This window comes from Eretmochelys imbricata, chromosome 10 (assembly GCF_965152235.1).
Source record: "Eretmochelys imbricata isolate rEreImb1 chromosome 10, rEreImb1.hap1, whole genome shotgun sequence".
Taxonomy (NCBI): domain Eukaryota; kingdom Metazoa; phylum Chordata; order Testudines; family Cheloniidae; genus Eretmochelys; species Eretmochelys imbricata.
The window spans coordinates 78,284,461-78,298,053 of NC_135581.1; the positions used below are offsets into that span (position 1 = coordinate 78,284,461).

At 45.7% G+C, this 13,593-nt stretch overlaps 1 protein-coding gene across 1 annotated transcript in view; it reads right to left on the reverse strand.

The window, feature by feature from the left end:
- IGDCC3 (immunoglobulin superfamily DCC subclass member 3) overlaps positions 1–13,593 on the reverse strand; it is a 183,415-nt gene that overhangs the window by 37,825 nt on the left and 131,997 nt on the right. The window contains exon 7 of the mRNA XM_077829340.1: positions 10,225–10,390. Coding sequence (XP_077685466.1) covers positions 10,225–10,390 — 166 coding nt within the window. The remainder of the gene's footprint in view (positions 1–10,224; positions 10,391–13,593) is intronic.

Consider the following 13,593-nt stretch of genomic DNA (forward strand, 5'->3'; position numbering starts at 1 on the left):
CTCCATTGAAGCCAATGAAGCTGCACCGATATATGCCAGCTGAGGATCTGGCACTACGTATGCCGATTCCGCTCTACCTGTTCTGTATCCCGTACTGGAATCTGCACATGCAGGGTGAGCAAATCAGAGCTGCAATCTACTGTGCGGCTCCAAGAGCAGAATTCAGCCCTATGTTTGTCAGATGAAACAAATTCCAGTGAGCTGGTCAAATATACAATCATTCCAACGAACATGGGCTCCATGGTCTGAGAAAGGGATCACATAGCAAGAGTCTTACTTCTTAGGGAAAGTGATTTTTATTCACAGCTTTTGATGGAAAATCCCACAATTCCCTAGGCCTGGGCCTTCATGCATTTTTCATTAACAATTATCCGTGATCCAGAATTGCCTCTGATTTTTGCTAAACATTGATCAGATATTTTGTTCCCACACAGCTGGCATTTTCAAAACAGAACCACCTCCTTTCGAGAGGGCATCGCATTGGACAATCTTAAATGTACTAAGAGCTCTTCAGAGCATAAAATAATTAGAATTAACATTTTACAGATGGGGGAATGGAAAGGGTATTTCTTGGACTTAGCTTGCAAAGGTCATTTGACTATGTAAAAAGACTATAAATTGCTTGGCAAGTGAATCAGTGTGTCCATAGCCCCATACCATGCATGAAGATCACTAAAATAACTGGCTCAGTAAGGCACAGGTCCGAGGGATATAATGAGTCACAATCTGCTGAGGTTTCAGTCATAAAGAGCAGTCATTTCCACCTACCCCACGGGATAGAATTTTTCATCCATCCAAAACCCAGCTATAAATTCAGTGTTTCTCCAACATCCTGAACTCTGATATCACGGGTTGAAAATGAGGCTTGAACAATTTTCAAGAAGAGAGTCAAATTCTCTTGTTGGGAAAATTGTTGACGGTCTTATCCTGGGCACCAATTACATATTTTAAAGTCACATGTCCCCTAATAGTCCTTCCTTCTCTTCCAATTATTTTAGCCACCACCTGGTACCTAAGGACACATGCATACATCCCTCCAAAAGGACTCAGGCCTCATCCTGGGATCCTCCATAAGGCAGAGTTTAGTCCAGATATTCCATCTGGACAATTCTGTATGACCAAGCTCTACCTCCTGCCATCAATTCTTACTCAAAATTCTGATTGATTTCAACAGGATTTTGGCGTGGGAAGCCGTAAGAGGAAATGGCCCCAAAGTCAAAGGTGTGTCCTTCTGTACCAGGAAAAAAAAAACCCCAAACACCTTTGAAGCGGCCTTTCTTTGTTTTACATTCAGACCACAATACAATGTGGCCCTGAACTCCTAGTTACTCCTGTCTTAGGAGATCAATGTGGGCTGGGACTGGCACATGTCAGGAAGAGCTCCAGGCTAGTTTTCCCTTGTTTGGTTGGGAAGCGGGGTGGGGTGGGGTGGGTGGGAACGGAGGGAGAGAAATGGGAGGGAGAACAGAGAATACAATAAGCCTAAAACTGATTCCCTTTTTCCCTTGAAGGATCAAATGGGCAGAGAAATACCCTCAAGAGGAGATAGGGTCTGAACACCCGCCTCTTTCCCCAGCCTATAATTTGCATATTCAGATATAATTATCAGGAAAGTTCAGTAATTCCAGTATATCAGGCAATATTTTTAAAGCATGATCTCAGGAAAGCGAGTCAAAGCCAATGTAAATACAATGCTTCTTAACTGAAGTGCATTATCCTCTGTGCTAGCCTTCTGGCTGCTGTCTCCTGTGGTTAACTCACAAAAGAGGTTCAGAAGTTTCTCTGGCCTGTGGTTTGCTTTCCTTGTGCAGAAGCAGCCCATACGGGGCATGACGCAGGATGATCTAGACTTCCAGAGGCTAACGGGCCTCTTCTCAACTGCATGATGCCCTTTGCAAAGTCTTCAGAATAGAATTTCCTATAGATGGCTTCTACCGGACTGGGTCACTAAAGAACGCCAGCCTCCCTTTCTGGCACTGATCTGGGGACTGCCTCTGTCCCACTGGAGTGAACAGAAGTTTTGCAATTGACCTCAATGGGAGCAAGATTAGGTCTTTAAATGACTCTCCCTGGGAGGTTGTAAGAAACCAAAAAGGAGAAGGGAAATAAGGATGGGAATATTTCCTTCAACAAATGTCTACCGCAGACAATACCACTTCGTACCTTTATACAGCAGCTCCTTCTGCCTGAGGATGTCAGAGCATTTCACATACATTAATTAATCATAACACCCTGGAGAAATATTATCACCCCTATTCTAGAGAAGGGGAAACCGAGGCACAGCATTCAAATGACTTGCCACATTATCTGTACATTTCTAGTGCACAACCTGGGTGCACACAGTAATCCTGTGGAATGGCTGGGCCTAGAACTTTGATCTCTTGACTCCTTGTCCTGCACTTCACCCACAAGACAAGGAAAATCCAGCATGGTTATCCCCCAGCATTCAAGAACCATGAATCCCCTTCCCCCCCGACCCCATCAAGAGATTTTAAAAACAACAAATTTGGGGTTATTTTATTTGCTATTGTTTTTTAAGTCTTTGTGGTCCATATTTTCCAGCTTTTCTTCACAAGCCCCTAAGGCTAGAAACACACTTCTTAAAAACCAGAGGCAAGATGTTCATGTAATCACATGACTCCAGGAGCTGGGTGGTCTCTCTTACTGCCCTCCCAGGGTGGGTACAGGATCCTAGGCTAGTCTATGCCTGCATCTTCTTTTTGCCCTGAGACACTGTCTTAAGGAAGCTATAAGTGCTTTGTGACCTTGGACACACACAGCTCTGCTCTTTTGGGATTACATGCCTCATTTCTACATGCAGCCTAAACCTTCCCTGCTGTGTTCAGCTGCGTTCCTGACAGATCTGAACACGGCTCTTCTAAAGGGTACCTCAGGGGCCTGAGTGGGGGCAATCTACTGAACATGTGCAAAATACACAGGGCAGCTGGTAGCCACAAGGAAGCAGGAGGAATGGTTTAACAGGCGGGGTTGATACTGTGGCCAGGGACTTCACACAAGGCATTCTACCTTACCAGGGTTGGCTTGGATCCGAACCACTCGTGGAAGGACTACACCTCTGAGAGGGCTGTCAGGAAATGTCTAGGATGGGGAAGCAGGCAGAGCAGAGACCAGAGGCTCTCACACCCAGCCCCATTCCAGCTCTTCCTGTTGCATGCTGGGGACTGGGCCATGCATTCTTTATTTTCTAGGCTCCGTATTGTCGGGGGGCACAGATCAATTATTGCACAAAGTGAACGAAACCCAACCGTGTGGAAAGAACAATGCAACAGCTACCCTCTCGAAGAGTCTCTGTTTACTCTGTCTCATGCTCTTAGAATGACTGTGTAACAGTCACCCAAGCAGCGTGTGTAAGTCCCACTTCTATCTGTCTGGGCATTTATCCTGCAATCATCATTATGACATCTCAGAAATCCAGTACGATGAGTACCAGGGAATCACTGGTGCAATTAATGACTGCCAGTGAATTACTCTGGATTTATTTACATGCACGAACACGATCAGCATCTTTCCTCTGCATGGCCTGGATCCTAAAGCCAATTCTCATGGACAAATCCCACCGAACCAGTTTTATGAGTTTTCTCTTTGACTGTAATATGGACAATGTGTGCTGTGTTGGTAGTTATGCAAGTGAACCAATCAGGGAGCAGCAACAATACCAGACCTATGTAACTAGCCAACGCAAGGCCCTTCCACACGAGAGGAGCTCCCAGGAAACATCTGCAAAACCACCTCATTGTCTTCCTTAAGATTCCTCTGCCTTTGTGTCTACAAGATCTTTACCCTGGCTAGGCAGCTGGTGTGCTGTGAAATCTACTTCCATGCTGACCAGTATCAATCGTTTCCTTGTGTTCCCCCATCTGGCTGTCGCATCCACCTGTTGTCTCTTGCCTTATATTTACATTGTAAGCTCTTTGGGGGCAGGGACCTGCTTTCTGTTACTTGTGTGATCAACGCCTAGCAAAGCAAGGTCTCGGTCAACGATTAGTGTCCTGATGCGCTACGACAGTACAAGAAATAGATAATAATAAATAATAATAGTAATTTAGGACCAAATCTATCAATTGACATTTGCTTTTGGCAAATATTAAGCCACTGGAATGAAACAGTTGCTCCTAATGAATACAAGCTCTGATTAGCTTCAGGCACTCAAATGCTTGCAGACGGAGAGGACAGCAGGGCCAGAAACACAGACAAATTGAAATGTTCTTTCGAACCGGAAGATATAGTCACAGAAATTATTCCCCACCTTCCATGCCATGCTAGTGACAACCATGAAGTCCTCGCGTAGGTGGTCAGAGATCTGTAACAATAAGTTCAAAAAGGGAAAATCCCTGAACCTAGATTTCTTTAAAATACCTACCCAAGCAGAGATGGGCCAAGACAGGATCCATTTAGACAAACTGATCCTTCCTCAGCCCATGAGATGAGAGTGAAAGGGGGGCTCAAATAAATGGGACCAGGAGCTGAACAACTCATTTTGGTTTTAGGTTTGTAAAACCAAAATCTAACAGGACATTTTGGAGATAGGAACTGAAGGAGGGGGACCAAAACACCCCAGTTTTTGGCTATTTCTAAATCCTAGTCTGTCAATGGGTGACCCTTTCTTAGAGCCTGATGCAGGACCAACGGGTTTGACTGGGAACTTTTCCCGGCTGCTGTGCTTTAACTTTATTATGCAGCAGTCTACAAGAACAACATCTCCGGTGGAGGTGGTCTGTCAGAAGGGTGAGGGGAGAATGCACGCGCTGATCCGATGTCATTCCTCTGACGGAGCCCCTCTTCCGATCTGCTTCTGGCACTTGACATATTTATCCGTCACTTCTAGCTGTGTCGTTTTCAGGAGCAGGGTTGTTCATATGGTACATTTGGAAATCAATTAGTGCACAATATGACTTTGGATGATTTATTCTTTTTCAAAAAACCCCTTTGGGGGCATTCAGACCTTTATAGCCATATTAAGCAGAGTTTTAATCCAAATGAATTTTCCAGGAAACAGGGTAATCTAATTAAAAAGCTTAGAGTGGAGTTTAGTAGCTTCATTACCATTAGATTCTAGATCCATTATTACATGGACAAATATTTTCTGAGTGCAAGTGACTGATAAATCCAAAGGCCTAATCGCAAATGGACTTTGCCTGGAATTAAGCAGGTTACAGTACTTAGTCATGCACCCAAGAATGAAAGGAAAGGGCACATTGGAAAGGGTCCTTGCAGAAAAACAAACCATTGACTTCTTTTCTCCAGTTCATCCTCTCCCACAACAATCAGCCATCCTGTAAACCCACTTACAACTGCACTTCTCAGATCAGTGGCTTTGGAAACTCCCTCAGGTGCGTCCCGTCCCTTCCATCTCCCAGGGTTGCAAGCCCAGGTAGGCCAAACTGACTCCAAAAGATGTGGGTATCTCCAAAGGTTTGAGTATCTCCAAGCTTTGGGTACTTACCGCCTTCCTCAGGTTGAGAGGAAGGATAGTCTCGTGAGTATGGCACTGGACTAGGACACGAAAAAGAACTGGATTCAGTGCCAGATTCTGTCACAGATTCTCTTACGCAAAACCCTTAAGGTATGTCTACACGGCAATCAGAGGTGGTCTAGATCAGCGGTTCTCAGACTGTGAGTCGGAACCCCAAAGTGGGTCACGACCCCATTTTAATGGGGTCGCGAGGGCAGGCTTAAACTTGCTGGGGCCCAGGGCCAAAGCCTGAACCCCACTGCTTGGGCCAAAAACCAAAGCCTGAGGGCTTCCTGGGTGGCGGGGCTCAGGTTACAGGCCCTTTGCCTGGGGCTGAAGCCCTGGGGCGGAGAGGCTTGGGCTTTGGCCCCTCCCACCCTGGGTGGTGGGCCTAAGGCGGGCTCAGTCTTCGGTCCCCCATCCTGGGGTCGTGTAGTAATTTTTGTTGTCAGAAGGGGGTCGCGTTGCAATGAAGTTTGAGAACCCGTGGTCTAAATATCTTGATTAACAATAGCAGAGAAGCTGCAGCAGACAGACGAGTTGCCTGAGAGCCTACTCAGAGTCCCGAGTGGGCTCGTCCTGTACAGCTCATGCTGATCAGGCTTCACTGCTGTGGTTATTCAATCCCGCTAGATCAAAGCTAGCTTAGTTATGTCCACACATGCTGCAGGTGCATCTCTAGCTGCAAAGTAGACAGAACCTTGGTTTCTCTGGAAAAAAAAAGAGGCGTCACGGTGGATAATCGCAGACCATGAGCTGTCAGTGCAGTGCTGTGGCTCAAAGAGCTACTGCGATCCCGGGAGGCATGAACCGGGGAATCTCAAGGAGGAGCAGAGAGGTTATTTCACCTGCATATTTGGCACTGGGGCAACTGCTGCTGGAATGCTGTGTGCAGTTCTGGTGCCCACCGTTCAAGAAGGATGTTGGTAGATTGCAGAGAGTTCAGAGAAGAGCCACCAGAATGACTTCAGGATTAGAAACCCTGCCTCGTAGTGACAGACTCAAGAAGCTAAATCTATTTAGTTTAACAAAGAGAACAAACAACATAAGAACATAAGAACGGCCACCCTGGGTCAGACCAAAGGTCCATCTAGCCTAGTATCCCGTCTTCCAACAGTGGCCAATGCCGGGTGCCCCAGAAGGAATGAACAGAACAGGTAATCATCAAGTGATCCATCCCCTGTTGCCCATTCCCAGCTTTTGGCAAACAGAGGCTAGGGACTCCATTCCTGCCCATCCTGGCTAATAGCCATTGATGGATCTATCCTCCATGAACATATCTAGTTCTTTTTTGAACCCTGTTATAGTCTTGGCCTTCACAGCATCCTCTGGCAGGGAGTTCCACAGGTTGACTGTGCATTGTGTGAAAAAATACTTTCTTTTGTTTATATTAAATCTGCTGCCTACTAGGCAGGTTAAGGGGTGACCTGATCAAAGTCTGTAAGTATTTACATGAGGAACAAATATTTGATAATGGGCTCTTCCATCTAGCAGAGAAAGGTCTAACATGATCCAGTGGCTGGAAGCTAAAACTAGAAAAATTCTGAATGGAAATAAGGTGTAAATTTTTTATGATGAGAATAATTAATCCTTGGAACAATTTAATTCCTCCATCACCGACATTTTTTAAATCGAGACTGGATGTTTTTCTAAAAGATCTGCTCTAGGACTTATTTTGGGGAAATTCTATGGCCTGTGTTCTACAAGAGGTCAGACAATGGTCCTTTCTGGCCTTGGAATCTATGGATCTCTGTGCCTCAGTACAGTGATCTGTAAAATGGGATTAAGAGTGCTTTGTTTTCTCCCACTCCTTGTCTATTCAGATTGGAAGCTTTCCAGGGCAGGGACTGTCTCTTGTTATGTACCTCAATAGCACCAGGCACGACAGGACCCTGATCTCAGCCAGCACTGTAATACAACTCATGGAATGTGCATATGTGCACAAAGGCACTGTGGGGCCTGGAGTTTTATAAAGACACCTGACTGGGATGAAAACTCCACTTAGGGTGGATAATATCTCACTATCTTTATTCCAACTCACATCCCACGATCATTTCACAAAGCTTCAAAACAATCAGAAACATAATGCTAAAAAGCCTCGTTATTATAAAGCTCATGGGCGGTGGGTGGACCCCCGCTTCAGGGAGGCTAGCCCCCTGGCCCTGCCCTTTCCGCATGAGGCCCTGCTCCCCTGCCTACCAGAGCTCCAAGTTCCCCTTCCCCCGGAGCCCTCCCCCGCCCCCCACAGTTGGAGCCCCGAACTCCACACACACACACCGCAGCCGGAGGAGCCTTGGGCCAGCCCCAGCTGCCCCGAGCTGGCCCAAGCCGCTGAATAGGAAATGTGCCTTGCCTCCCCTCCTGAGACCCCGAGCCGCCTAGTGGGAAAAGCAAAAGTTCTTCCAGAAGAACCTGAGCTTTTTATATGCGCCACGCAGGTTCTGGGGCGGCTGAGGAGGCGGGATTCGCTACTCAGCTTCCCAGGTTCATCAATCATCTCCCCTGGCCTGCTATTCCTGCCACCTATGATAAAGTTATAATAACCAAAAACATGGTTCTCCCCGGAATTAGAAGCTAATGCCACCATAACATTTCGCTGATGGACAAAGACTGAAGGAAGAGACTTTTCTCAACCCATGTTGTGTTCATTGGATTCCTGCATACAGGTAATACAGGTAACGTTATATCCCACCTGGGACCATAAAGCTCTGCTGGTAATTTAGGTGGATGGCACAGCTACTGTAATTTCATAGTGTGCTGTTCCAAGTTATTTCCATAGAAACTGTTCTGTCAACTTGTAATTTTCACACTAAGTGCATCCCACCATATTATTTCTGCAACGCAAAAATGACTGTATTTTAGCATGGAAAAGCAGTTATTGAGTCCTTGCGGAAAACACTGTTCCCCAGTGAGATAAAAAGTCTAAATTTAGAGAAAATCTGCTACCGAGCCAATATGATCTCCAACAGGGGTGCCTCCATGAGCATTTGAGCATACCAGGGGTCAAAAGGTACAGACTAAACTGTGGTTCTATTCTGGGAACTGACCGTGTGAAAATATCTTTTATTGCACCAACTTCTGCTGGTGAAAGAGACAAGCTTTTGAGTTTATCAGAGCTCTTCAGAGCTGCTGCTGCTCCCAATGTGTCTTCAGAGCAATCTCTGCTTACTTCAGTGACAGCCTTTTTCTCTGCAGAACCAGCAGAGAGATGGGGGTAGCGTTTTTTCAGGCTCATCAGTGTGATTTTAAACAAAGGTCCTGATCCAAAAGAAGCACTTAAGCACATGTTCGACTTTAAGCCCACGCGTTGGATGCTAAAGCACATGATCCCGTGTTTTGCTGTATCACAGCCTGCATTCAAACTGCAGGCCCACCTTTGCAACTTCACTGCCTTTAAATTATTTCCTCAGTTACACCCATGCCGCCTCCCTGAAGGCAACAAAACCACACCAGTGTAGTTGAAGCCAGAATCTGAGAAAAAGGGAGTTGCACAGAGGTCACCGAGGGCAGTTGGCCTACAGCCTCGTGATTATGGTAATTACACGCGAGCTGAGAACCCAACTTGGCTCTCAGATCTTGACTGAGTTTACAGGGCTGGTTAGTAAAAACATTTTTTATTTGTGAACTGAGCAAACATGGGGTAGGAATCACGGAGATGCAGCAAACCTGGGAACCCACTGATGCAAGTTCCATAAAAAAAACACCACCACTTTTAAAGAGGGCCCTATTATGCTATGAGCTGTGCAGACAGTTAAACTGAGAAAGTCCCTACTCTGAAGAGCTTGCCAGACAAAGAGTGGAAGCTGAAAAATACCATTATACCTTTTTTACAGATGGGGAACTAAGGCTTAGGGAGATTGAGTGACTTCCCACAAGGAGTCAGCAGCAGAGACGGGAACTGAACCCTAGATCTCCTGGGTCTACGTCAATGTTTAACTACAAGACCATCTTTCTGGTCTCCTTTAGCTATATAATTAGTTGCTCTGTTTTAATAAAGGAAAAAGTGTGTGTTTCTGCCTGTTCCCTGACCATTGGAGCCCTGGTTGTTACTAATAATGGCCCTCAGTTCAGCTTCCTCTTATAAGGCAGGTCAGAGAGTCTTTCATTACAAGTGTCCCCTTGTTCGGGGAACACATACGAAAGCGACCAGTCTCTTCTGCTCTATCCTCACTCCGAGCTAGCGCTTTCAGTCTCCAAAAGCAATCAAAGAACAGGAATGGAAGTGTCTTGGGATCGCTCATTTAACTATTGTCCAGCAGAACATGGGGCGTTTAAGACACAGATACGACAATGCACAGGATAGAGTTTGTCAGCATCTCTCCCAAAAAGTAGCGTCACTGTAAAGGCTTGTCAGTCACTGTTACTTAAGGAGACTTCAACAACCCCAGTCAAAAATGAAGGGATTAGGCTTTCATAACAAATTAGCCTCAACTATCTTCTGTTCAAAAGTTAATGCATGGGTGAAATTAATTTGCTCTGCTGCCCGTATCGATCTTGGGTCTGTATCTAAATAAATGTCTGAGTGGACAGCACACTTCCAAAAATGATTATTTAGGGATTGGGGAAATTCCCGACACATAAGAATTCTGCTCCGATTTACACCAGTGTAATTTATTAAATCCAGTTGCGTTACTCCTGATTTACACCAGTGCAATATCAGACCCTGGCGGTACGTTTCACGTCAGCACTGACCTTTTTGGCATCCCTCCACCCAACTCAATGAAGCTGAAATCTGTTGCCAGCTGATTTACCTGTTGTTATTCTTCAGTTTGATGTGATCAGTCGGTTCTAGGATCTGCCCGTTCTTCAGCCAGGTGATCTGAGGGGGAGGCTCTCCCTGGGCCAGGCAGGTGAAGATCGCAGTCGTCCCTACAGGTCTGGAAATTGACTGAGGGTGTTGCACAAACTCAGCAGGGGCTGTGAAGGGAAGGAAAGTGAAGCATGAGGAACACTGCCAGGAGCCAATGTTGCCCTGGCACCAAGCCCGTTCTAATCACTTGATGTAAAATAACCTGAGTCAATTTTGTGAGCGTGGCGAAGGCTGACAACAGAAAACCACCGCAGTTTATCAGATCCAGAGGTAGCTCGGCAGGTTTGACAGGCGTGTGTGGTCTACAGATAACTATAGATTGTGCTTGCCCATCTGTAACCAGGACTGTAACCAACTAAAGAATAGAGCTGGGCTGGTTAATTGGGGAGAGGAATTTTCAGTAATTGGATGAGCTACTGATGCCAGGTGGGCTAGTCATTTAAAAACACAAGGTCCCCTTCCTGCTCTTTAAGGGACCTGGATGCTTGTTTGTTTACGCAGAGGTGTGTTATTATATTAGGCTACCCTGAACCACAAAGCCCTGGCTGCTTACCATGGCTTTGCAGCAACGGTACTATGGCTCTGGGCCAGTGATATGCTGGTACAAGGCCCATGTGATGAAGGCTCTTTAAAAATGAATCCTGCACATTAGAAAGGACCTGCTGGAACTTTGTTGATCTGAATGAATTCAAACACAGGCATGAAATACAAAAACCAGAATCATCTCCCTTAATATGTTTTTTTAATATCATGTGCTGGGGAGTGTTGGATTCATTCCTTCTTTCTCCTTGTGATTGATTGTGTACGTTGCATGAAATGAGCTCTGGTGAAAGGTGCCAGATCAGCAGCTCTGCAGGCCCGTTTGAAAGTGTGAGCCCCCAAACATAGTGTGTATCATTCCAGTGCCACTTTCACATCCTTCCACGCCCCAGCCCACACACAACCAGGAATGGCAAATTATACCATAGCTTTGCACTCTACGGGAAGTTCCGTGGTTAGAGTGCTGGGCATGGAGTCAGGAGTCCTGGGTTCTATTCCCAGCAGTGACTTGAAATGCGTCTTCGGGCAAGTTGTCTCTGAGACTCCGTTTACCCACCTTCACAACAAATACCACGCCACCGAACTCAGAGCGGCAGCACAAGGTCTACTTAATGTTAGCAAAGAGCTTTCTGATGCTCAAATGCAACATATTACAACAATTCTCTCTCTAAACGGGAGCTCAAGCTCTTCAGCTATACAAATCACTCTGGAAATTGGAGTATGCTGCAGAGTTTTCCAGTATACGTGCAAATGGAGTTCAAATGAGCCACATTCATTTCCATCTGCCTGGCTGTGGAGCAATATGGAGTTTGTTAGCGATCAGCATTGCTTCATTCAAAGAGACAAACAGTTATGAGAGTTTCTGGCAATACCATTCCAAATATGATTATTTTGTACTGCAGTAACGCGTAAGAGCACCAGTCATGGACCACAGCCCCACTGTGCTAGGGGTTATACATTCATAGAACAAAAAGCTGTTCCTAGCTTCAAAGAACTTCCCATCTATTTATAAAACAAGAGCCAACAGGTGAATCAAGACAGACAGACAAGGGAACCACAAGGAAACAAGACAGATGAATAAGAGAGTTCATTTCTTTACCCTATACACAGCCAGCCAGAGACGAACATGTGCTCATATACAGTGGTCGTCACCCAGAGAGCCCAAAGCACTTTATATAGGAGAGGGAGTATCATTCTTCCCATTTCACAGATGAGGAAACTGAGGCACAGAGAGGTGACGTGATTTGCCCAGAGTCAGTGGCACGTCTGCAGTGGAAATCCAAACACCTGACACTCTCCACCAGATGATGCTCTCTTAGCGAGCTACAAATGTTTTGGCAGCTACATACAGCATGGTTTTACAATAGTAACATATCAAAAGTTTGGCTGGCCATTCTCTCCTCACCAGATTCCCATTTGCTGCAGGTTCATAGACCAGTTACAGATCAGAGCAGGCCCTGTATGCCCAAGTCTTCAGCCTGGGACCCAGAACTCCTGGAGGCAGAAGCCGGAACATCTCTGATTGCTACTCAGTTCACAATAGTCACAAACGTTTCTGACTTTTCACCGGACTTTAACAGGAAATGATTTCTCCCCCCTCCGAGCAGCTCATCTGAGGCTTAAAATCATTTATCAGAATAGAGCAATATACTGGGATCCAGAAAGCGGCGCTTGAAATGCATGCCTGAGTAGCTGAGTTTATACAAGCAGTTACGCTTCAAAGGGCAAAGCTATAATACACTCCATATTGCTGCTTCTAAGACCCGAATCCAATTGCAATCTCCAGCAGTTCCTAGGAAGACAAACAAACAACAGCCACAGGTCTAATGAATTTATAGCCCAAAGGCACAAAGTGGCTTGCTGACATTAAATATTTTTGACAAAAGCAAGGTTATTTAGTGAGGGAGGCTCACTGCACAGCAGGCATTTTCCAAGCAGAAGATTAGCAGGCACGGCCATGAAAGATGCACATATCCCTTCCCTGCCACACTTACATCGCCGGACTTCCAGAAATCTAGGACACAAACAGGCTTCCCTAAGATGTGGCAGCCAGGGTAAAATTCAGAGACAGCCCAAGGTCCACGATCCACTATGGTCTTGGGGTTATTCTGGAATAGCTACTGATCTTTAAATTCACACCCTTTCTTAATCTGAATTAACTTTCAAGTGCAGACCAGCCCTCATTACTTGCACGGAAGCCTTATGTCTTGCACCGCTGTAGTGCTTACCCTCTGCAGAGGAGCGAACTTTACCCTGCCTGAACAAAAAGCCTCTCTCTCTGAAGAGGACTGTAATCATGGGACAATCTTGGATTTCTATTGGCTTTGGTGGTTGGTCCAGTGCAGTGGTCGGGTAAGAGCAATGTGAATAATAATAATAATAATAATGACTAATTCTGATCATTGCTATTACCTGGCTTCTATAGCACCCTCTGCAAGCCTCGAAGCACCTTGCAGGGTTGCAAATTATATACATACAGAGCCTGATTTTCAGTGCATGCCTCCAATTGTGTGTGTACATATATGTATGCACAAAACTTTGTCACCACAAAATCAGAGACTGGATTGCAGCCTGGCTGAAAAAATCACACCCCACGGGGTTCATTTCACCCATCTGCCTGGCAGGATGCAGGGACGAAAGTTAAGCCACTGGTCTTTTGTGATTTTCTCCCCATCCATTCCCACTTCAAATCAAATTCAGATAGAGGGACCCCTCCCTGTAACACCGTTTGGCTGTTATTCTTTGGGAGTTGCTCAAATTCTAAGGGGAT